General features: G+C 27.6%; 1 protein-coding gene across 8 annotated transcripts in view; it reads left to right on the forward strand.

Annotated features, from left to right (window-relative positions):
- LOC119615492 (protein grainyhead) overlaps positions 1 to 26024 on the forward strand; it is a 155171-nt gene that overhangs the window by 111757 nt on the left and 17390 nt on the right. For 5 of the 8 annotated variants that reach the window (XM_037971515.1, XM_037971499.1, XM_037971521.1 and 2 more), the window contains exons 3-10: positions 3080 to 3458; positions 10886 to 11017; positions 11859 to 12308; positions 12713 to 12942; positions 13705 to 13867; positions 16531 to 16642; positions 17907 to 18001; positions 22906 to 22962. In XM_037971515.1, coding sequence (XP_037827443.1) covers positions 3080 to 3458; positions 10886 to 11017; positions 11859 to 12308; positions 12713 to 12942; positions 13705 to 13867; positions 16531 to 16642; positions 17907 to 18001; positions 22906 to 22962 — 1618 coding nt within the window. Of the gene's footprint in view, positions 1 to 3079; positions 3459 to 4804; positions 5159 to 10885; positions 11018 to 11858; positions 12309 to 12712; positions 12943 to 13704; positions 13868 to 16530; positions 16643 to 17906; positions 18002 to 22905; positions 22963 to 26024 lie in introns of those variants that run through there. The other 3 variants (XM_037971543.1, XM_037971530.1, XM_037971550.1) reach the window with 2 other exon arrangements.

Here is a 26024-nt window from a genome sequence, read left to right on the forward strand (position 1 = left end):
CTATTAATATGTATTTTTTCCACAAATAGTTTTCGAATTCTTTAACTAATTGCCAGAAGAATACATTTCTAGTTTCGATGCCATTTGTAGCCAATTAATTATTAATCAATATAGAAAATAAATGGATAAATATTTGTTTGCAATTAGTTTCAATTTATTCATAAACTATAAAAGTTAATTAATTTGAATACAATAACAACGCTCAATACGGTCATTCTTAGTTTAGCTCTAGATACGAGTGTTGGTTACTAGACTTTCAGTCCATTATTATTAGTTTTCACTGTATAAATACACTGTGTGAAAAAAAAAACAACAATTATTAAAAAATTCCCATAAACACCTGTATGATCAGCAATATTGTATTATAATTTTACGTTTTTATACCCTTTATCATGATAATGCATTTATAAGTTGATCATACCGTTTGATCATTTATAAAATGAAATAAGCTTTTAGAAGTCTTCAACAAATCCATATTTTTGTTTACTTTTGGAGCGGTTATCTTTATTTCAAATTTTGTTTTGGAAATATTAATTGATCCTGTTTTAAGAAAAGTCTAGATTCTGAAAATTCTTTGAAATAGTTGTTGAGTAAAAATTGTTTTGGTTTTCAAACCAAATTTACAAACTAGTTTTCAAAAAAAAACTGGAATTTTCATATTAAAATGAAGAAGGGTGTATAAAAAATTCGTTACAAACTTGTTTTTAATTCGTTTACTTGTTGTAGTTGCTGTTGTTGTTATTAATATTACTGCTGATTTGTTAAATTTCCACACCCTCAGTTCTTCTACTGAATGAATCTTGTTCTCAACAAGTGAAAAAAAGATACAAAATTTTAGACCAGATTCTCTGGATTACAAGCTACAAGTATGTTTTTGTTTTATTATTTTTTTTTTCATTTCTTTTTGTTCTGTTAGCAGAACGTCTCTATTGTTGTTTTTGTTGTTATTTTGCGAGTTGAATATTCAAGATTTGTGGCATTAAATTGTTGACGCGTGCCTGCCTGCATTTTTTGTTTGTTTTTATTGTGTTTTTTTGTTGTAATTTTTTGCGAAAACTAAAACATGATTTTTGGTTCGTTGGCTGATTTCATGAGCTATTACTAACAAGACAATTCTGCCTGTTTTGTTGCTGCAGCAGTTTTTTGATTTTGATTGATTTTTATGCGCCACAAAGGAGAGCCTTTTTTCCTAACAACAACAGCAACCACAATATGAGCTATACAACCAACTCTAAAAATAACATGTAAGACCACTATTATTTACAACTAATGCTGCATACATACAACTTGTTGCATGGTTAGTTTTTCCTTATTTTGTTAACAAAAAAATCGAAACAAATGAAATTTTTTTTAATATTGAGTGTAAAATAAAATCAACTAAAACAAAAACAAAAATTATAGGAGCGTGTTTAGAATTGTTTATTTATGTTTTATAAGCAGAAACTAGCAACATTCACACTTAATTTTCTTGAGTTTTGTTTCATTTGGCAAACTCTATGCAATATTTGTTGTCTACAACATTGTTTTTGTAAAGGAAAATAAAACAAAAAAACAAGTTGGTTTAATGTTTTGGTTTTGTTGATTTGTTTTACAGTATTTCAAGTTCAATTAAGTTGTTATATGAAGCGATTTTTTTAGTTTTTGTGTTTACTGCAATTGTGTTGTTGTACTTACAGCAGTGGTAAGTAGTTGCTTGCCACCAACCAACCACTCTACTTGCCATCATTATTAACAACATTATCCTCATTATCAGCATTATTGGCATTGGCATCTGCTTGGTGAACTAACTGAGCCGCTGCAGCAACAGCAGCAGCAGCGGTTTTCAATATCGATTGTCATGATGTGCTGTTTGTTTGCCTGCTGCTCCTAGTTAGTTGGTTCGTTTGTTACTTGGTGCCTTCTTATTAAGCAATAGACCATAAAAAACTATACAACCAAACAATTATGATCATTATCACCATAATTGGAATAAACTTTAAAAAACCAACCAACAACAACAAAATTATAAAACAAAAAGGATTTTATTACCAATTTTAGCAAATGCTTAAACTAATTGTAAAGTGTCAATGTACAATTATAATAAAATGATAAAATTAAAAACATTAAAAAATATTTCACAATTTCCTTTTTCATACGACCAAATTTGTTTTATACCAGAAAACATTCAACTTAATTGACCATTGGAATGTCTTTATTACTACTGCTGGTTGGAGGATGTTTAAGGCCATCATCACCATTGTCTTCACCAATCGTCATCATTGAAACAAAGGCATTAAATGAAACGTAAAGAATTTTCATTTACTCGCATTTAATGAAAATATTTAATGTCTGTGTTTATGGCAAAAAGTGTTAAATAATTATTTACAATTAGAAATAAATAAATTTATGGCAAAAAAGTGGAAATATAAACATTTTTACATTTTGTTAAACTATATCTGTATCTAGTAGATAGGGGTAATAGAACAGCACCTTGAGTATATAGATAGTTTTTCCAAAAAATTTATCGTTTTTAAAGCAAGGATTTAAACGAATTTAGATCTAAATATAGCGATGTTATTCCCACCAAACCTAACCATAATTTTATAAAAAAATTTAATCAAAAAGGAAGATAGATATTTTAAATGAAATCGCATATTTTGGGAATAATTGTACAATTTTCCAGAAATTAACAGCTAAAAGTATTTTTTATAAATTTTTTTATGCAAAAAAGAAACATTTCTTTAATTGCATAATATGGATGTATATTTTTATATTATTTAACAATCTCTTACAGGAAATGTTGTTTGTGACAAATTTTCTGTTATAATAATTTAATAAAATTATAAGAAAAAAACATTTCAGCTGTTAGTGTATAAATGAACTAAACAGACAATTATAAACGAAAAAAAAAAAATAAAATAAATTTGTGCAATTTTTGTTTTTGATAATTTTGTTGTGAAGTGTTTCGCATATTTGTTGCATAAAGAATTTTAATTACTTAATTTAACATTTTTTTCTCTTTTTTTTCTCTCTCTTTTTTTGTTTTATTTTCTTTCTTTTGGTTTTTGTTGCTGTATTTCGCAATTATTGTTGTGTTTAGTGCTCCCAGTGCAAAGCTAAACGGTCAAACCACACCTCTTGATGTGTCGAGCCTATCGCAAAACGAGATACAAGGCTTATTGCTTGGCTCACACCCATCAGCAACTACGGCTGCTGTGGCGGCTGCTGCCGCAAATGTCACCACAACAACAACTCTAGCACAACAACAACAGCAGCAACAACAACAACAACAGCAGCAGCAATCAACCATAGTTAGTGCAGCTGGTGGGGGTACGGGTACAGTGGTCATAACAGCTGATCAACATCGTCAACAGGCCACCACAACCACGATAAACATTAAAAGGGAACCGGAAGATTTGCGTAAAGATCCTAAAAATGGTACCGCTAGTAATGGCTCAACAGCCAGTAGCGGACAAAAGGTGAGTGTATGTAACGTCCTTTTTTTAACGGTGTGACACAGAAACCTCTCAAGTCACTCTTTATTACGAAATAAAAAAAGGAACTTTTAAAAAGGATGTTGAACAAAAAAAGGATTTTCTTTCAACAACAGGTGTTGAATAGGATTTTTTATATTTTTAATAATTATATTTAATTTACAATTTAAAAAAAAGCTAAAAGGACGCCACACGCATTAACCAGTTTTGTTGCAAGCCGAAATGGAAATTTTCAAAAAAAAAAAAAAAATATAATCCACAATTTTGGTTCATTTTATTATAACAATTGTATGTGTATTTGCATTTCGAGCGACAAAATTGAAAAAACGTAGTAATTTCTAAATAAATTTCCATTTATATTATCCCATCCAATCCATCTATACATCCATTCATCTATCCATCCATCCGTATGTGCAGAATGCATTTGGAGTAGTGTATTTGTGCGAGTGTTTGTAGCTTTGCAATTGGCTTAGCTTAATTGTTCATTCGTTCAGTTATTCATTCATTCATTCATACAAGCATTCTCACAATCAAACATACATACATTCATACATTAATATACTATATGAGTTTTCTTTTTGTTGTTGTTATTATTATTATTTTCATTTACTCTCAATGTCTAGTTGCTGTTATTTTTTGTTATTGTTGTATGCAGTGGTTTGGAATCACTAGCAAAACGTTTAGCTATTGGCTAAATAAAATCATTTTCGAAACTGTCATACAGTCTGTGTGCGCTTGAAAGCCAAATAAACTTATAACTGTTATACTTAGTCATGGCATCTCTCTTTCTCACTCTAGCCAAAGCAGGCAAAGCAACAACAACCATCTCTTTCCAACCACCCGAAACGAAACCATTTTTATAAATGGGGTATAAACTAACGAGTATGATGAGGTTTGATGCAACTTACTACTGTTGTATGACACTTTTATCATGGTTCGAAACCAACCAAAATACAATTAACATGTTCTTTTCATAATGTTTGGGGATCTAGTGATAAGATCACTCTTCTACTACTACTACTAGTTGTGTCAATAATAAATATAATAGATTGATCAAGAGTGATAAGTACTAACATGCTGTGATACATTTGATGGTGTGTGATAATAGAACATGCAACAATTTAATCAAATCAGAAAAACTAATATTAACAGTTGTTTAAACATACATTAAACTTAATTCAGACAAAATTTTCTTCCCTTAAATTTGTCGCACCAGAAAACAGCAAAACAAAAACACTGTGTTGTTCATTCATTTTTAACATTGTTGATATTCACACCTCAGCAACATACTACTACGATCGATGGTGGTGGTTGGTTTGATCAATTGCTTGATTTGTTTTTGTATTTCAACTAGCAGAGTCGTTTTGATGTGTGTCTAACCAACAACTAGTCTTACATACCTTTAGTCATCTTTTTAACGTGGTCTTGACAAGGTCGTTCTGTGAAACGCATGTTCAGTTTAGTTTGTTATTTGATTTCAAATTAAAAAAAAACAACAACAATTTTTTAGCGGGAACGATCTATAAAAACAATAATAAATTTCTATTTACGTAATAATACAAGGATTTCAAACGATACAAATCAAACAACCAAAGATTTTATTTATTTAAAAATAATAATATTGAAAAATTAAAAAAATATATATATTTTAAGAAAATATATTAAAAATATTATAAAGTTAAAAGGTATAAAAATTTAAGTTTATTAATTTAAAAAACCTGGCTGAATGAAATAATAAAAAGTTTTAGTGAAAATTTGTCTTAAAGAAAACTGCCTTTGGGTGATAAAATTTTAAAAGAAATAATTGTTTAAAATTTAAAACAAAAAAAATTTATGCCAATAACAGTTAAAATCTTAAATAAAGTGTTTATCAACATCTGCAATATCAAGAATAATAATAACAACAACATTTGCTTTGTTTGTAAAAAGCTAAAAAACAGCAAGCTCAGTAATAATAATAATAACAACAGCAGCAGCATTTATGTGTAAGTGTGTGTAGGCGGTATTTGTTGTTTTGTTTGTTCGCTTGTTTGTTTTATCACACACAACCTGAGCACCCTCACAACATAACGCTGGTGTCTTAAGTCTTTTGATTTGAACACTTGTGCTGCAAGCAAAAGCTTACAAACACACCATAACAACACACTTGTACAAAATTATCACAAAACGAAAGAAAAAAACAAGTACTCTAGTAACAGACTTGACAGAAAATTGAACAAAATTTAAAAAAATTAATATTAAAATAAAACATTAATAAAAAAAAACTAAATTACGGAAAGAGACAATAATAATAATTGTTCCGATATAAAATTATTAATTTAATTCTTCCTTAACAATCATCTTATGCAAATACATATATAACACTCAAACCTGTTAACTTCATTAACAAACTGAACAAAAAATCAATTTCACTTTTGTTTCAAGAATTTTTTTTGTGACTTTTTTTAAATTTAGTTTTTTTTTTGTCTTTTAATATTTATATACATATTTAAATTCTTAATTGCGTTATTTTTTTTGAAAAGAAAAAAAGAATAAGAAAAAAACCCATCTACATAATATGATAATATTCTAAAGTTTTATTTCCTGTTAAATTAATAATCAATAGAGCAAAAATATACCACAAAAAAGATTCTGAAAGCGAAAACTATACATAAATATATTTAGTTGTTTTTTTGATTTTGTCACAATCATTAAAAATTTATTGTTGTTATAAACATTATTTGATTATTGATTTTGTTATTTATATAACAATACCTACAGTCAAATATATGAATTCTTAAGCGTCATCAGGTTTTTTTTTCATCTATTGTAGTTGTTTTCTTTCAGAGAGTTTTTAGTCAAGGTCTTTGTAGAAAAAATATATATATATATATATATATTTTTTTTTTAAACAAAACCGATAATATTATTATGTCGTTTAAAGTTTCAAACATGTTTCCAAGCATTTTAAACAATACAAAAAATGCAAATTAAACGCACATTTAAAACTAAATATAGTTTATATTGTCTGTTAGAGTGTTGTGTTGTTGGCTTAAAGCTAAACTTTAAGATTATCATTATAAAAATACAACAATAGTGTTAGCAGCATCTTTATCGTCATCAGCTTTAACATTGTAAGCATCTTTAAAGTATCATCTGTTTAAAGTTAAATTAATTTTTGAGTTTTGTTTGTGTTTTTTTTTTTTTTTTTGTGGAAGATGAAATGAAAACAATATCATAAATTATCTAATTTTTTTTATTTTGTAAACCTTTTATTTTTATAAAATTTTTATTATGCATATGTATAACTCTACAATTTGTATTAATTTTATTTAAATTTCCATGCCTATAGGCCGTTTTAAAAACGTCACAAATTTTTATGTCTTTTTGAGTTTTTGAAATTTGATTTTTAAAAATTTTGAAATATTTATGTATAATTTTATGTGTGTCATTGATTATTATGTATAAATTGTTTATGCATAATTATGTTACTAAGTTAAAGTTAAAGTGGGAAATGTTTGTAACTCTAATTGATGATAGCGTTGTTTTAACAGAGATTTTTATCTTTTCAAATGTTAAGATTTCAAGCCATAAAATTCTAGTTGAAAATTTTTGAAATTTTTGTTTTAATATATCTTCTATGATGTTTTTAAGTTGTAATTTAAATTTTGAACTTTTTAATGTTTATAGGGTTATTTTAAATATAGGAAAATTAAATACAAGTTTTGGTCACAAATGAAAATTGTATTATAAATTTGCTAGAAAGAATTTGAGGAAGATCAGCTGATTGATTTCAGTTTAAAATTCAGTATCTAGGACCGAAATTTTATTTTCAAAATTTGTATAAAAATTACTCAATTTTTAAATATTTTTTGAGTGTTTTTCATACAAAATTTGAAAATAAAATTTCGGTATAAGTTTTTAGTCATTTTATAAGAAAACAAATTATATTTGAAAAGCTTAGCACGAAAGCTTGATAAACTATAGTAAAGGGGCTTAACGCCGTAATCAGTATCTAGGACCGAAATTTTATTTTCAAAATTTGTATAAAAATTACTCAATTTTTTTAAATATTTTTTGAATGTTTTTCATACAAAATTTGAAAATAAAATTCCCATCCGAGATAGTGAATACGGTTTTTAGTAATTTTATAAGAAAACAAATTATATTTGAAAAGCTTAGCACGAAGGCTTGATAAACTATAAAAAACGGGCTTATATTTTGCACTAAATTTGTACTAAATATCTTGAAAAGTTTCTGTACTAAAGTCCAATTTTATACAAAATACAAATTTGAAAATAAAATTTCCATACGGGTATAGGTTTTTAGTAATTTTATAAGAAAACAAATTATATTTGAAAAGCTCAATACGAAAGCTTGATAAACTATGGAAAACGGAATTATATTTTGTACTGACAGGAAGGAAGACTACGTAGGTTAAAGTTCTAAGCATAAGTTCTATCTTTAAAAAGAACTGTAAAATCCAGACTTTGGATTTTTGTAATTTTGTTAGATTTTAGAAAAAAATAAGTATCGAGTGAAAGATTTTCTAATTTAACATTAAACAATTTCTACTTAGGACACTTTGTATAAAAATACACACATTTTCAAATATCCTAAAAACTCTAGTTATTTAACAAGCCAGACAGTAATAAATTAAGTCTACCTGTTGTGACAGATTTTTGTATGGATAAAATATGAAAATATATTTCGAAAAAATAATGCGTGGTTTAGTTTTGTTTTTACGGCTACTACGTCACACTGTAGGATTTACTTCCTGTTTGGAAAAAGACAAAAAAAAAATCACAAAAAAAAAAAAAAACGAATAATAATAATAATAAAGCTGAAAATAAAATGACAAGTTAATGACAGTAAAGACTGCAAAAATAAAATAATATTGACAACTAAAGAAATAAACAAAAAAAACTAAAAACAAAAAGATGTGACTCATTTGATACCAAAGAAATGGAATATTTTAGTTGATGACATTTTAAACTAAATATATAAAAAATTAAATTTAAAAACGCATGATTTATAAATTCAAGGACATATTATTTATAAGAATATGGTGGTATTAAAAAAATTCTATTAAGTGTTAATGTGTTAAATTAACTAAGTAAGGAAATTTTTTTCGTTTATTAAAATTAAATATTAAGAAATTTGTTTTGTCATATTTTTTTTCCAATTTTCAAGCGTTAAAAACAAAAAGTTATAAAATTCATTTCAAAAAAAAAAAAAAAAAAAATACACACTCACACACATTAAATAAAAATAACAATAAATTCGCCCACTGTCAATATTTAAATTTCGTTATTTTTTTTTTTAATTAAAAAAAAAAAACAAATATATATGCATATATTTTATATTAAAGTAACAACAACAACAGCAACAGTAAAAATTTTAATACAAATGTATAATGCTACGTTTTTTTTAAACAATCTTAAATTTTTTTATAAAATATTTATTTATTTATTGTACGTATAATAATAATAAAAAAATAAAATGGCGTCTTAGTGACTTAAACATTTGACATTTTCAAAAAAATATATACATACACACATACAGACAAACAGATATACTAAGGTATATATATATAAATCGAAATTATCATTTTAATTGCTTAATATATAGTGTTTTTAAGCTGAAAACAGATATGACATATTTATATACAAAAAAAAAAATTATATATATACCTATATTTTCGAAAATATTTCCATTAGTTACTAAATGATTGTGTCATTTCAAATCTAAGTAACAAAAGACTGTTCTCTAAAAAAAATTTAATAAAATTTTAAGTTATTTTAGAGAAAACCTTCAAAATTAGAGACCAACCAAAGATTTAAGCTTTTTTTCCAAGAAATAAGCTCTAAACAGACTATTTTTTTTTTTTCAGAAAACAAAAAGGAGTGTTAATTAGTATTCAAAACAATTTAAAGAAAATAATAAATAATAATAAAATTCTTTGTAAAATTAAAACTTTTTAAAAAAAATAGTTTTTAGTTCATATATCTTTCATAATAGTTTTCTATAATATTTTTTATAATTTTAAAATCTTTCATAATTTCATAGTGAACAGGATCTATGGTAAACTATATTACGAAATTATACAAAATCTTTTTTTAAAAGAATTTTTAAACGGTCAGAAACTTATAACTAATTATTTAAAAGACCCTGATAACACCTTAATTTGTTTAAAAACTAATATTTAATGATCTTACATAAAAAATTAATAAAAATAATTTCATATTTCAAAAACAACAACAGCCTAAATAGAGTTTAAAGTTAATTTAAAGTACAAGCAGAACTAATAAAGATTAGCTACCGTATGAGTTTAAACAAAACTTGGTTAAATCTTTTTGTTGATAGTTTTTTTTTTCAAAAGCTTTTGAAATCTTTTTTAAGCCATCAATCAAAGCCACTTGTTGTCAATTATTATCAGCTAGACTTTGAAAACTACTTTAACTAATTTTGAAGTTTTTTTTGTTTATATATTGTTTTGTTATTATTTGTAAATTATGTAGAGACATAAAGTAAATATTGAACTATTATTATTATTATAATTTTCATAATTATTCTTGATTTGTAAACACATTTCAAAAATGTTGGCACCACAATGTCAATTCATTTATGTTTTTTTTTGGTTAATTAATCAAAGCCATAACAACCAAAATTTTCTAATTTTTATTTATAAACTTGAAGCTAAAATTTAATTAATAATTTTAATTAATAGTTATTAATTAATTTATTACTATTTTTAATGTTATTTTTCTTAGTTTACAACTTTTACATAAATTTCTTAAATATTATTCAAATTTCCAAGAAATGAAACTATAAATAGTTAAAAGGTGCGGTTTTTAAATAATTTATTTTATTCAGCAGTTTTATTTGTTTTCACTAATGTTTGTATAAAAATAAAAAAAAACACTCATAAAAACTTAAATTAAATAATAATGATAATATTGATAAAACAGAAAACTTAAAAAAAACTAAATATGACATGAAATTTGAAGGTTTTTTTTTTGGGTATTGGATTGATGAATTTCATTTCATGTTGTTGTCTCGATTTCATTTAATGCAGACAGTTAAGTAATCACATACAACATTTGATCATGATGCTTATGATGACGATAATGACAATGATCATGATGTTAAAGATGACCAATATTTTAAAGATTTATATGTTAATCATTATTAGTTTTATGTGGAAATTTAAAACTAAAGGTGTAAAAAACCTAAATATTTGATATAAAACACTAAATGTTACAAAAAATTTTAAGAGTTTTTTTCTTAAACTTTAACATTTCATTCAGCCAGTAGTTTTTTTTCTTTTCTCTCAAAGAAAATTCTTAATTTTGTTTAAATGTAAAAAAATCTAAAAAATACTTGGCCTTATCGTAAAATCTCTCTATAAATTGCTCAAACATTTTCAACAGGTTATTGTATTACAACAATCACCATCGCCCACACAAATACATATCAAAGAACCGCCACTTAGTCCTGGAAGCCCAACAAATCATACAGAAGCCATGTACGCTGCCGGCGGCGGCACTCAAATTTATCTGCAGGTAAGTTGAACACAACAACAACAGCAACTAAAATACCAAGCTTGCTGCATGCAAACAAATTAAAATATCAAGTTAATCTTATTGTTGTTGATGGTGATTGAAATCCTCTTAATATAGACAATTTGGTTACAAATGACTTAAGACATGAAAAGTTCTCTTTGGACCAGTTCAGTTCGATTTAATTTGTTTTTGTTTTGGTTTTTTTATGTTTTCACTTTCATGACATGTGGTGTCAAATATATTGCCTTTTGCGGTAGGCAGTTTAGTATCATTTTATAGTAGTTGGAACAGGTTGAACCGTTAACAGACATACAAATAAAAACACCAACCATTACACTCACTCATATTCCCTTCCGTTTTAAACGGCAGCATATAAAAGAAGGCTGCTAACAAGAAAAAAAATCAACAATGATTTAGCGCCAGTATTAACTAAACCGGAATCTCCTCAAAAGTAACAAAAAAAGAAAAACAAAATTATAAGAAAAGAAGAAACCAAAAACATTTAAAAAGAACACGTTCCTCACACACGCCAACCAACCGACCAACCAGCCAGCCAACCAGTTAACTATCCAGTCTGTCAGACCAGCAAAAGATGGAATAAATATACTTGAGAATATACTCCTCCGCAGACTTAAGAACATAAACAAGAAAACAAAACAACAAACAATATACACACGTACACACCAGCAACAAATCTCACAGTGACTTTTTTTAAATGACAAGAACTTTTTTAAGCCGATTAACACCCTCAATGCCAGTAGCAACAACAATACGAATTATGGATATAACTGAAACAAAATATTAAATCTTGATCATAATTTATTTTATAATTGCAAATTAGGGTCCTCATCAAAACTCAGCAGCTGGACCGGGCAGCAATGTAAACACACAAACACCCAGCCCTGGACCTTATATAGGAGCCGATGGCTATGGCATGTATACAACTAGTCGCTTGACAACAGCTCCAACCACCACATTCATCTCGGAACCCTACTATCGTGAATATTTCCCAACAGATGGTCAAGGTTATGCACCTACCCGCACTATATACGGCGACAGTGAAGGTCCCCATCCGGGCACCACTTATGAAGGACGTTTCACTACCACAACCACCAACAGTGGTGGTATACCACCTCCCCATCCATCGGCGAATGTAACGAAAAACAATGGCGGCACCCCCATCTATGCAAAGACAGTAACAGCTGCTGGTCTTACAGTCGACTTACCCAGTCCGGATTCGGGCATAGGAGCAGACGCCATAACACCGCGAGATCAAAACAATATACAACAGGTAAGTTGAATGAAAATCACAAATAAAATTAAAAATATCATGCGTTCATGCGTCTTCTCAACAAACTGCTGAGGAAATTTGGTAATACCTCCTTTGGCAGCAGTTTGTGTGGGGAAGCTGTGATTTTATGGTTGATTGTTTTCTTGTTTCAGAGCCCACGAGTTGGTTTTTGTAAATATATATTTTATAATATTATTTTAATTATTAGGATTGAAATACTTTTTTTCTTTTTATTTAATTAACAAAACTGGTAATATTTTGCAAAAACTATGAATAGTGAGTGCGTGTAGCGTCCTAATATTTTATTTTCTACTCAATAAGATTTTTTAATATTTTAATTAATTACATTTAAAATTTACTTAATTATTAATTCATGTTTATTGTTGTTTTGTGTCTCATTTTAGTCCTTCGATTATACGGAACTTTGTCAGCCCGGTTCATTGCTGGATAACAATGGCGGCATACCTGTTTCGGTTAATAGCATACAACGTGGTGCTGTTAGTGTCCATGGCGGCCAGAATAGTCCCACAACCTCATTAGGTGGCACCAGTGCTAATGGTAGTGCTACTCGTTCTAGGCCATGGCACGATTTTGGTCGACAAAATGATGCTGATAAAATACAAATACCAAAAATGTAAGTTTTATTAAATAATGATATTTTAAATTTAACTAAATTGAAACGAAAATAATAAATTTTCATTAAAACATTTTTAAATTCTTAGTTTTATGATAATTTTTGAAAAAAATTATAAATCTTAAAAATTTTTTTCTAGAAAAATCTTAAACAATATTTATTGAAAGCATTTTCATTTAATCATGCAGTTCCTCCGAATTATATAATTTTAAGTAAATTAAAGTGTTCTAGTAAAGAAACATTATTTATTTGAGAAACCCTAAAAAATGAAAAATCCCTGCAAAAAATTAGGCTACTTCGCGAACTCTTGTACTCCACGAAGGACTAGGACTGGTCCAAAACTAATCCAAATATATTGAAATGTAATCCATTTAACATTGTGATGTCCTAGATGAGGACCACGTAATACATCAATGTATTAAATCGGGCTAATCCCAAAACTAGTCCCATGCTGAAATTGTGAGAGTACATGATCCGCAACATGGTCCAATGTAATGCTGGCTATGGACCATGTTGCTATCAAAATCATAAACATGATCCATGCCTTCATTACATAGGACTATTAAACGGATCATGTACTCCTATAATGTTTACAGTGGAGTAGTTTTAGGATTACCTAAATAGATTATGTACTCAAATAATTTTTGCAGGGATATTAAGGCATTTTGAATTATAATATAACACTAAAAGATCAATTTAGAAAAGATCATTACTGTGGCCCATTTTATAGATTTATCAATATGTTACCCTCTTTATTTGCAGATTCACAAATGTTGGTTTCAGATATCATCTAGAGTCGCCAATAAGTTCATCCCAAAGACGAGAAGATGATCGAATAACCTACATCAACAAGGGACAATTCTATGGCATCACCTTGGAATATATACCCGATCCCGATAAGCCCATCAAAAATACAACAGTTAAGGTAAGTTGTCTATGAAACATTTGAGAACAATTTAAAATAAAATAAAATTCATAGGATTATTAAAATAACAAACAATGATGAAATAGAAATAAATCAAATAAAATGTTCATCATCAATTGGTTAAGTAGTACAGAAAAAATTAGATTGATGTACATATGCAAATGTTATAAATTAGTCCCTTATAGGGGGGAGAATTGAAAGGAATAAAAACTTAAATAAACATTTAGCTGAAAGCAAGTAAGACAGACAAACAGCCAGCAGGGTTTTTCTTAAAGACACTAGAAATATGTATAAAAAAGAGTTGTGTAAACAAACGTTAGTGATTTGTCATGTTCTGCATGATTAAGAATTTTAGCACTTCCTTAGAAGACAAACAAAAAAAGGAAATCAACCCTTTCATTTCCATTTCATGTTTTTTTAGTTTTTGTTATGGAAATCAATCTACAATGATGTCTACACTCGTCAATGTCATTTCAAATCAGGACAATTATTTCAATGATCAGATGAGATGATGATGATGATGAGTTGATAGATGATAAATGATTTTTATGATTTATGTATTTACTGGAGGATCCCTTTTTATTACTGCCATTGTTATATAATTTGCGCAACATTTGAGAAAATATATAGCAGAATAAAACTACATCTTACAATCTCTCGGGTAACATCTCAAGTGTATTTGTTTAGGTTGAAGAGAATAAAATCGGTTACAAACGCTGCTCATGATGAGTTAGTGAGTAATTGAGATCTTTTGCTAACATTATCAATCATATCCAAAGATAACAGTGAATAAATTTAAGCAGCAAACAGGATATGTAAATTTTCCAAATCAAAAAAATAGAAATTTGTTACAATTTGCTGGTTGCTGCTGCTGCTACTGTTTAAGTTCATTTATTGTAGAAACATTAAGTTTTTTTTTCTCATGCATTTTTTTTTTCTTGCTAAATTCCTTTTTTTTGTGTGTTTAACGATTTTTCTTTAATTGCTTGGCAATGCAGCAGTTGTAATTTAAAACTACCAAATGTCTGCCAATGCATAAGTGTGTGTGTTTGTTTTTATTTTCATGTTATAATTTGTTGTCTCTTAAAACTTATAACGTTTAAACTTTCCTTTACAATAAAACTAAAACAACAATATTTTCTCCATCTAACATCTAACATTTTATATAAATTTTTTTTAATGATTTTCACTAGTCTATTTAATATTAACAATTTTTTTTGTCTTCAACTTTTATCGAAGTATTAAGTGCGTATGTATGTTTATTATTATTAATACAGTTTATGCGTGGTTTTCTTTTTGTATTAAATACAAACAATTTTTCAAAAGAAAAACTAGCCTTGAGGCTTTTATCGTTTATTACTAAAAATTGAAAAAAATAACACACACATCATATTTAAGCAAAACCATGACTGTGGTAGACAGTCATGCCAAGATATTGATATTTTTAACTAGATTAATTTTATGATATCAAATTTTCCATTTGTTAATTATTTATTTTTTAAATTATTATTTTTAAACATGAAACTCTTAATACTTTTAATGCTGCTGCTTGACTTTATTTTTAATTTCTTTTTATATTTTGTTTTTTTTTTTGTTTCTCAATAACATATTGAAATTGATGCATTAAGTGAATAAGAAAATCAAAAATGCATTTAAAACAATTTGCATAAATATCTCATAAATAAAGTTAAAGGCTTAAAGTAACAACAGTACACAATCTTAAGGCTGCTCTTTTTTTTAATTTCCTTTAAGCAAAAATATTTTATACAAAATCATACAAAAACAAGAAGACACAACAGAAAAAAAAAAATAAATGAATAAAGTGTCAACTTTAATTTATGTTTGTTTAACTATAAGCCCTTCATGCAACATCCCCAGCACTGCATATACAATAAGACTTAAACGAAGAGAGAATGAAAAAAGGATTGAATGCAAATTTTTATTTCTGTTCAAATTATTTACGATCCAAATCTAAATCTTAACTGTTTGCTCAGCAATCTATCTTTATCGTGTTAACTAAGCATAGCAAATTTAAATTTCAATTTAAGAATATCAGCAGCAGCAGCAGTATTCCTTCTCCTTTAAACTCTTTCTTTTTAGTTTAGTGGAGTTTATAAAAGAGGGTAGTTTTTCCACAGATGCACGTTTTCTTGTGTCTATTTGTTTGTCTGTCTTTCTGTCTTCGTTTTAATGACAAAAAATAATCATCTTCAGTTGTTTTCTTTTCTTATATTGGTTTTTTGTGCTGCTCATTAATTTGAATTTTTTGTCTTAAAAAAATGATCTCTTGCAAAGATCGTTCTTTATTCTACATTTAATGTTCGATTTATGCAAATTTTCTTAAATACATTTTTTATGGGGATTTTCTTTGATGAACATTTATAACCTTTTGACTTTTGCTTTAAACGAAGGTGATGGTGTGGAAATTAAAAATATAAACATTATACCTAGGATTTGAATACTACTATTTTTAAAAAAGAATTATTAACTGCATAGAAAAAAAATTAAAATTTTCAAAAATTTTCCTTATAGAAATCCTAAAATTTTGTTAAAAATCTGTCTAAAAATTTAAATATGTTTTATTAAGTTGCTTAACATTTTAATAACTTTCATTTTTACTAAAAACTAATTTTATTTTATTTATTTCTTTGTATCTAATATAGAGTGTGATTATGTTAATGTTCCGTGAAGAGAAATCGCCTGAAGATGAAATTAAAGCCTGGCAATTTTGGCACAGTCGACAACATTCTGTGAAACAAAGAATCTTAGATGCAGGTAAGTTCATATAAAATAAAAAAAAACTCAAATTATTTATTGGTCTATAGTAACCATAGAAAATGAAAAAGTTTTAATGCAATATTTCAAGAAAATTAATTATCTTAACGAAACTGTTTTTTTGGTCGGACTAAATTTCAAAGTCATTGTAATAATAGTTGATTCACAAAAAAACAGGAAAAAAACCAAAATGTAACGATTTTTAATTATATTCAAAATGTTGTAAAATCGTGGTTTTATTATTGACTCCCACGTGTAACAACAGATGGAAGAGACTTTTGTTGATTTTGATTATGCGATGCGATGGTGTTGTGTGCTATGATTCTTGTTGCAACATGTTAAAGTTAATGTTAATATATGTTCGAATGTCGAATGTTTGTTTGTGTGTCCGTTAGTATGTTTGATTATTTAAACATGACTGTTTGTTAATGTGTAATTTGAGACAATGTTGCTTCATTTTCATGCTTGTTGTTGTCCCTGGTTCTCTGGGAAATAAAATCTTTATTTCTACAACAAGTGTCATATTGAATATATTGCATACATATATACCTACATACATATATAAATACATATAGTGGGTATTCAAGCCCAACGATGCTTATCATTTGGTATTATGTTTGTGTGTGTGTATGTGTGTATAGCATGGGTTTTTTTCGGTTATTGGAGATCATTGTAAGTTTTGTAATTTTATTGAATACGCATCGAATGAATTTGTTGCGGGCAATGTCCAATGGCCATTATAACAAAGATTTCATGGCTGATAAAAAAATTAAAGGCCTTTGCTTTTTTTAAACAACACAAGACAACAAACAACCCATACCTTTAATGTGCAAGTACACCAACATATAGACAAGTATTGGGCTGCATTCATACCCGTATGCAGGCAAACTTTAAGGGGAGTCTTTGGCAATCACCTGCGTCTCTCTTTGGCTAATTGGAAAATCATCCAAAGGAGTGTGTAGTTTTGCTGCAGTCTGCAAAGGTATAACGATGGCGTGGTTATTGGCATGTTCGTTTGTGCCTTAAAATGGCAGATCTATACATTGTGATAAGTAATTGCTAATATGTTTTCAAAAAAAAAAAAAAAGTTGTATGTTCGTTAAATAAATGTGAGCATGTGTGAATAAAGATGACAAATGACCAAATCATAATTGTGTTCTTTTGCTCTCTCTCTGTTATTTTGGAGCCAGCTACAAATTGTTGCCTAAATGGCTTTTTTGTTTGTAAATTATATTCACATATTACTATTTTCTTTCGTTTGCAGATACCAAGAACTCAGTGGGTCTAGTTGGCTGTATTGAGGAAGTCTCCCACAATGCCATAGCAGTCTATTGGAATCCTTTAGAAAGTTCTGCCAAGGTAAGTTTAAAAAAAATTATTATTTATACCACTGTATTACGTGTCCCCTTTTGTAAGCATACCGCTTAGTGCTTATAGTTATTAAGCTTATTAGCTTGTAACTTTTCCGGCAGCAGCAAAAAAAAAAAAACAAAATTAACTTGGCCGCTTTATTTGGTTCACAGCCCCACGAAAGAGAGTAAATGATAATGTTAATGAAAACACATAAATATCAGTAAGCGATTAAAGCTAATCAAGCTTAATTGCAACAAAAAACACAATTTTTTTTCTACGGTAGCTGCTAGTGAACAATATGGGGAACTTAATGCAGCTCTTACATCTTGTGTAAAATTGAACACAAGGTGTTGTTGTTTAATTTACTTCTTGTGGGCCTAAGACTACAACTACAACTACTAACTGCTAAAAGTTATTTTCTACTGCTTCATCATCATGCATAACTTATGAAAAATATCTCAATTTCCGTTGTTGAAAATTACACGACGACTGCCTCTTTAACGTAAAACATTATTTAGTCAGTGAGCTACATAATGTGCTCGCCTTTTGCTGCATTCATGTAGAAATCCTTTTAGGCCTTAGGTTTAGTTTTTTTTTACATTTTCCTTTCTTAAAGGTGGCCCAGGTTGTAGTTTTTTTTTCTGTTATACTGTTCTTTTATGTTTGTACTCATGCTTGAGCTAAAAAAAAACTATAAGAGCACCTGGCTGTGTGTAGTAATATTCTAAGTTGGCTTTTTTTAAGGGTAATACTTTAATATGGCATTGAATTATGCCACACATTTCAACAAAATAAGCTAATTTTACTCTTCATTTAGTCTCTATTTGCTGTAGCAAATATAAAAATATTTTTTTTTTCAAAAGTCAAAGAAAAATATTAATTGGGAGTTTTATAAAGCTTAAAAAATTATTACATACTTAAAGCAAATGAAAATATTTCATAACTTAAGCTAAACATTGACCAAAATCAAAAGACTTAAGTAACAAACTTGCATGCATCTAATGGTGGGTGTTTAAATAAATAAAATCATTTTTTTTTTTAGTTTTTACAATTTTATTTAATTTCCATAATATGCATAAGTTATATGTAAAATCTATTAAAAAGGAGGCGTTTTCTTTTTAAATATTTTCAACCAATTGAAAAACGTTTGTTTATTTCATTTTATTTTTTTGTGACAGTAAAATGTGCGCCATTTATTAAAAAAAAAAAACGAAAAAATATACAGTCACACTTGCATGTTGTTTGATTTCTTTTAACACTCTATACTTTATGTTTTTGTTGTTGTTGTTTAGTATTTTTCTGTTTTTCATTTTCATTAACCATATAATGTTGACGTAATCATTAATGCTAATGTGTTTCATATTATTGTTATTACCAGCAATTAGCACCTCACGCACTTCATGGCGCAGTAGTTTGAAGTTATATACATATGTATGTACATACATATCTGTATGTAAAATAACATTATGTGCAAAAATACATACATATGTTAACATTAAGATGGTTCCACTTTTTTAAGAAAGCAAGAAAACCTATTCAATATTTTGAAACCAATTGCAATGTTAAGTTTTAAACTAAAGCAGACATTTTTTATAAAAAAAAATTATAAATAAGAGCCAGCCTAATGTACATTTGTAAACACCTCACAGCACTAGCAAGGCAATAAAAGAGAAATGAAATATTTTTGTAAATGTTTGTAAGTGTGTGTTTAATGTTAAATATTTATTTATGCAAATTTATTCAATTACTGACCAATTGCAAAATTGGTGGAACATTTAAAAACGTAATAAACTGACAAATACAAAACATTTTACAGTGTAATAAGAAAATTTCGTGTAGTGAAGATCAGCCATTTAAAAAATTACACTTTTTATACATTTTGTTTTATAAATCATTAGAATTTTATTTACAAAAAAATTTTATTTATACTCTATTATTAATTAAATCTAGAGTGTTTTAATAAATTACATTTAATTTTCTTATTTTGCATTTTTTTGAAATTATATTTGTTATGGTTAATTGTAGTCAATGCCTGGTGTAATATTAATTGAAATTAAATTTAAATGAGTTTAGTTTAGTAGATTTGTTTGTTGTTTTTTTGTGTTTTTTTATTAGTATTTTTACTCAATACAAAAGCAATACAATTAAATCATTTGCAATTTCCTGTGTAATTCTAACAAACAGTGGCCATTTTAAAAAATCATTTTTTTGTTGTTTTTTCTTTTTTTATCCAACCTAACACTGGAAATCAAATTGTATAGAAAATGTATTTAGTTGTTAGTTTGTTAATAAATCACATTTAGTTTCAGTTAAATGCAGTTGTTACAAACGCATTCTATGGTGATTATGTCAGCCGTATTAAAACATTTTTACTAACTGAACAAACAGAAAAAAAGAAATATTAGACGTTTTTGCTAGTTGTTGCTTGTTTTTCTTCAATCACTGCACTACAAGGCTTATTAAAGTATTAAAATTTATTGTAAATGTAGCAAAAAATACAAAATTTCCATAAAATATACTACTAGATATTTAAAAAACATATTTTATAAATACTGCTGCTACAGCAGTTTTCTAAACTGTTTTTTTTATTAACCTACTATAGAGACTATCAGGTCAATTATGACACTTGTAAATTATAAATAATAATCTCATAATAATTTCATTATTATTACATAAATAAGGTTTTTGACTTTCTTATTTTACAAATTTGCAAAACTATGTATTTTAAAATTCTGTACATTAAAAGTGGCTGTTAAGCTCTCGAAGTTTTTACCAAACAATTAAATCCTTTAAATCTAAAAGTATTCTAGCTGATTACTCTGGCTGCATACAGGTGTGGCATGTACTTTACGTGTCATTAAATAACAAAATTATACACTTTACATACCTCACAGGGATGACCATTTTGGTAAAATACTTTTTATCCATAAAAACGTTTACCGTGCCAGTCTCACTGCTGCTTTCTTCGAAGCATAACTTACTGGCACTTTATCATACATTTAGTTTGTCTGACTGTCTGCTTGCTTACATACTTTTGCTTCTACTTAGTTAGATATGCAACTATGTTCATATGTATGTCTTTAGCTAATTAATTTTCTTGGGCTTAAGTCCAAGTTAAAATAATAGGATTTTGCCTATGTTTATTTGATGTCCATCTATTGCAAAGACTATTTGTGTTTGAATCAAGCAAAGGAAGATGAAATATGTTTAAAATTGCCAATTGTAATTATTTATGGTGTTGTTTAAAAGATTTCAGATTGTGGACAACAAAAAGAACAAAACAATAGGAAGAAATTCATTTACAAATTGTTTAAAGCTCATCTCTTTATCTGTTTGGGTGTGTGTGTATGTTGTATGCGTTACGCCCGCCTTAACTACTCCTTTGGCCACAAACAATGTCACATATTCACTCGGTTATAAACTGTAATCTGCCAAGTTATACAAGACATTCTTTTTTGTTTTGTTATCGGTTGGCTTGCAAAATCTCTGCAAATCATAATGCAACAGTATTTTAAACGTCTAAATGTCTGCTGTATTAAGGCAGCTTTTGCATGATGATGGTGATGACGACCATGTAAAGTCAAAGAAGTTAGTGAGTGAGTGACTGACTGACTGAGTGAGTGAATGGTGGCTCTGCCCTAAGCTTTATTTGGTAAGCCCGTGTTCGCTAATTAATTCCCATTAAATGCTAGTGGCTGTTTTGGTTGTTGCTGTAGCTGCTGCTGCTGCAGCATCGTTGCACTTTGCCATTAAAAATGGCTGGTAATAAGCTTAGACTTTGTTTGTTGGATGGTTGATGTTATTGCTGCTTGTTTGTAAATGATTATGCGTTTTTAGTTGTATATTGTGTAGTTTGTATTTATTTATTTTTTTTGTTAACCAACAATGTGTAGATGATGATGGATTTTCCAATAGCTCTTGCCCCTTTTGTGTACATTTGCGTTGTGTTGTTTTGCGTTTTTTTTTTCTACTACTTTTGCAATAACATTCTCGAAATTGTTTTAAACACATTTCCACTGAAACTAAAAATGAATAAAAAAAAAAATGAAAAAATAAAACAAACATTTAAACAATCATACGCACAATCACATGGAATCAAAGAAACAAGTGAGTAGTAGAAGAAGCAGAAGTACAAGCAGGAGCAACGGCAGTAAAAACCATCATTTAACAACTTTTATAATGTGTTGCAGTCAAAGCCCATGTTTGTATGTATATATGAATGCAAGATGATGTTGTTGTTGTGTGATGATGTGCGTTGCAATGATATTAAATAAAAATTAAATGTTTTTTTTTTTCTTATATTTTATTGTTGTTGTTGACTTCTTGGCCGTTGTTCTTCATGATTTGATATTGTGATTTATTGTAATGTTTGCTTAAAAATCAACAGCAGCAACAAAACCAACATCAAATGCAAACGCATTCAAACTGCAAACTGCAACAGTCATCATCACCATAATGGCTTAAGTAGCCAACTTTAAAGTATCCATCTACTACATCTACAATACGCTTCTTACTGTTGTTGTTGGGTTTTTTGCCATTTATTTTGTTGTGTTATTTGTTTATTATTTAATGGTTGTTGTAGTTGTTTTAGTTAGGTATGTGCGTGTGCTTTTAAGCAATTAATAGCCAATGACAAATGCTGTAAAATAACTGCATGTCCAATGTTTGAAAATGGCATCTAAAATAAAATGTTATGAAAAAGAAAAGAAGAATTAATTTCTTCTGCTGCTGTTGTGTACAATTTATTTGGTTTCCCTGCCGTTTTTGTTGTAATGTTGTTTTTTTTCGAGCTGCCATCTGATAATTTCTTTTTATGTTTATGATTTCCTTATGGTGGCATTTTACATACTTAGTTTTTTGTTTTTAATTTATTTAAAAATTGTAAATTAAAATTCTTTTCTCTTTTACAGATAAATATCGCCGTGCAATGTTTAAGTACAGATTTTAGCAGTCAAAAGGGTGTGAAGGTAAGTGAAATTAAAATTTAAATATTTTTTTCAAGTTTGTTCTCTGTTCGATTATTAAAATTCTTCTTGATATGTTTCCCACTTAAATAACAAAAAACAAAAACAAAAGACTTAGGAAACAAACTTAAAATGCTTAAAGTTTTTCTTGCTCTAAATGTTAACTCTTAAAAATCAATAATTTCAAAAAATACTTGCTGTAACCCATAAAATAAAATTTATGGCATAGAACAAGTAAAATTAGAATTTGTCACACATTTCCTCTTCAAACAAAAATTAAAAAAACAAGAGCGAAAATAGAAAAATAAAAAAAAATATTTTCTTTAATCAAAACATAAATCATCAAGAAAAACTGTATAAATAATAAATGTCTTGTTTTGTGTTTGTAGTTGTTGTAGTTTTTGCTTCATGCACCATTGTAAAATCCATAAATAAGTTTTTGTAAAAAGGCGTAGTTGTTGTAACCTGATCGAAGTGTTAAACTACATAATATTTTTGTTAAGCTTTCTATTATTTCTGGACAATATCGTTCAGATAGTAAAAAAACCAAAAAAAAAAACACCATTCAACAATCTCACGCGTTTTTTTAATTTTGTACATCTTAAAAATTTTGCGTTGGTTAATAAAACAAAATGTAGCAAAAGGCTAAGAAAAAAAATGTGTAAAGGCTTTTGACCAAGCAACACGACAAACCCATACTATATGCAGCAGAAAATGAAGAAGACGAAGACGAAGAAGCAAAAAGGAAACAACGGCATAAACATGTTTTGCTATTATTGCTGCCGCATCTGTCAATAAAATATCGATTTAACATTTGCCTTAACATCGTGTCGCACATGAAAAGCATAAAATGTCTTGTTTGTTTGTAAAGCAACGCTCTACAACATACGTTTTTTTCTTTGCTATAGTTGTTGTTGTTTTTCCTTTTTTTTAGCTTTTTTCACGCATAGAAGGAGAAAAAAATTAAATCAACTGTTTTCTTTAAACACGACATTAAAAGTGTTGCAACAATATTTTATTTATTTATTTTTTTTTACTCTTGAAATTTTAATAAATTTTCAATATATTTTATTTTTTCATAACAAAAACAACCACAATAAGAGTAACAGCAACATAATAAGCAACAACAACAACAAATGCAATCTGTCATGTATATGACGCACGACCAACAGACAGTTGTATGTAGAGTCCTCTATGTCTGCATATAAAGTTAATATTACTTAGGCCTTACTAAACACTAGATCCTTTTTTATCCTTTTGATCATGACTAAACAAAAGTAAATGATGAGATTTTTTTAACATAAACAGGAAATTGCTTTTAAAACAGAAACTTAAAACGTTAATTAAAATATTATTTTCATGGCGTTAAATGAGAGTTAAGTGTTTTTTAACCATAGTTTTTTTTGTTTTGCTTTTTTTTTTGCTGCATGTCTTTGTTACATTTTACAACGACAATATAATCATGTTTTTTACAAAAAAAGAAAAAAGATGAAATAAATTGAGAATTAAGTAAAGTAAAGTAAAAATATTATTAATGACTTATCAAGTGGGCGCTTTGCATGTTGCAATATAACAAATGAAAATGCAAAAAAGTCGAGCAAACAACCAACAACGAAAACCAATTTTTTGCTGTTGCTGTTGTATACACTTGCAGCCGTTTATTTTGTTATATGGACTCCAAACTTTAAACGAATACAAAAATCTAGACACGAAATGCTTTAAACTAAAATAAAAAATATGATTTTTTTTAACAGGTGACAAAAATGAGACCATTTTGTTGTGGCTGTTGTTGTTGTGAAAACAAAGTGAAATTCATAATAATAATAATGAAAAATATTGAACTCATTTTTTATCTATGGATGGGTATCATTTTTTTTAATAAAAAAATATGAAGCGGTTGTTGTCATTTTGTTGCGTTGCATTTCATTTAAGTGTATTGAAATTTATGCGTGCCTGGTTTGTTAGTTTATGTTGCAACAAAACGTATTTTTTAATTAAGATTACAAGTATGTTGTTGTTGTTGTTGTCGTTATTATTATTATTTTCAATCCATAAGACTTACTATACTTGGCTGTTGTTTTCATTTATATGCTGCCAATGACATTGATATCAAGCTACAGGTGTTTTTTTTCTTCTACATGAGAACGTTTAACTTTAGTTTTTTTGTAATTTTTTAAGAAAACATTTTAAAAGGGAGTTTTTCCATTCAATTTGTTTTTTTTTTGTGTTTTCTTTTATAATTTTTCTATTCAATACGAATCAAAAAAAAAGGTTTTATCGTATTAAATCACTAGATTAATTTGACATTTATTATGTTTGTTCATTTATTTATGTTGTCTTAAGATCACTAATATCTTTAAACAATATTCAATTTTTGAAATCGCCCTTTATTTTAACGATGAAACAATAAAGTATGACTTTTTGATTTGATTTTGTTTTTTAATTTTCTTTTAATAAAAAGAAAACCTATTATTAGAATTCTTTCTACCTGTTTCTGCTTCGAAAAGAGCAGCTAGTGTTTTAAACAATAAATAAAAAAGATTTTCTTAAATTTAGAAAGCAAGAATGTTTTCCTTTGTCTATTGTTGAAAATTTTTGACACAAATGATATTTTATTGAGCACATTATAGATTTAAACAATCTATAAGAATGTCTTTTCAATTAGAATCTTTTTGTAGGCTTATTATAATGTTTGGATCGTTTTAGCTGACTCGAAAATCTTCGAAAATGTATAAGTCTTTGATGTATAAGATTTGATTATCATAGTTTTAATACAAAAATTGATATAAATATTTCCAATAACTAGAACAACTAGAACACTTACCATACATTATGATTATTAAATTATATGTTTGAAAGCAAACGAATTAAAAATTGGAATTATATGCCACAACAGTTGAATAAGTTTTTGTTACCAAGTCATCTAAAAGACAAGTATTTGGCTAGATTCCATTTGTGTGTCTAAAAATTTATGATTAATGTAAATTAATTTGCTAATTCCATGCACAATATTCATTACAGTTTTTTTTTCTTTTAATACAGTTTCTTTTAAATGCCAAATGGCG

Source organism: Lucilia sericata, unplaced genomic scaffold (genome assembly GCF_015586225.1).
Source record: "Lucilia sericata isolate MDLA Ls3-8-SP2 unplaced genomic scaffold, ASM1558622v1 Contig000048F_arrow, whole genome shotgun sequence".
NCBI classification, from domain to species: Eukaryota; Metazoa; Arthropoda; class Insecta; order Diptera; family Calliphoridae; genus Lucilia; species Lucilia sericata.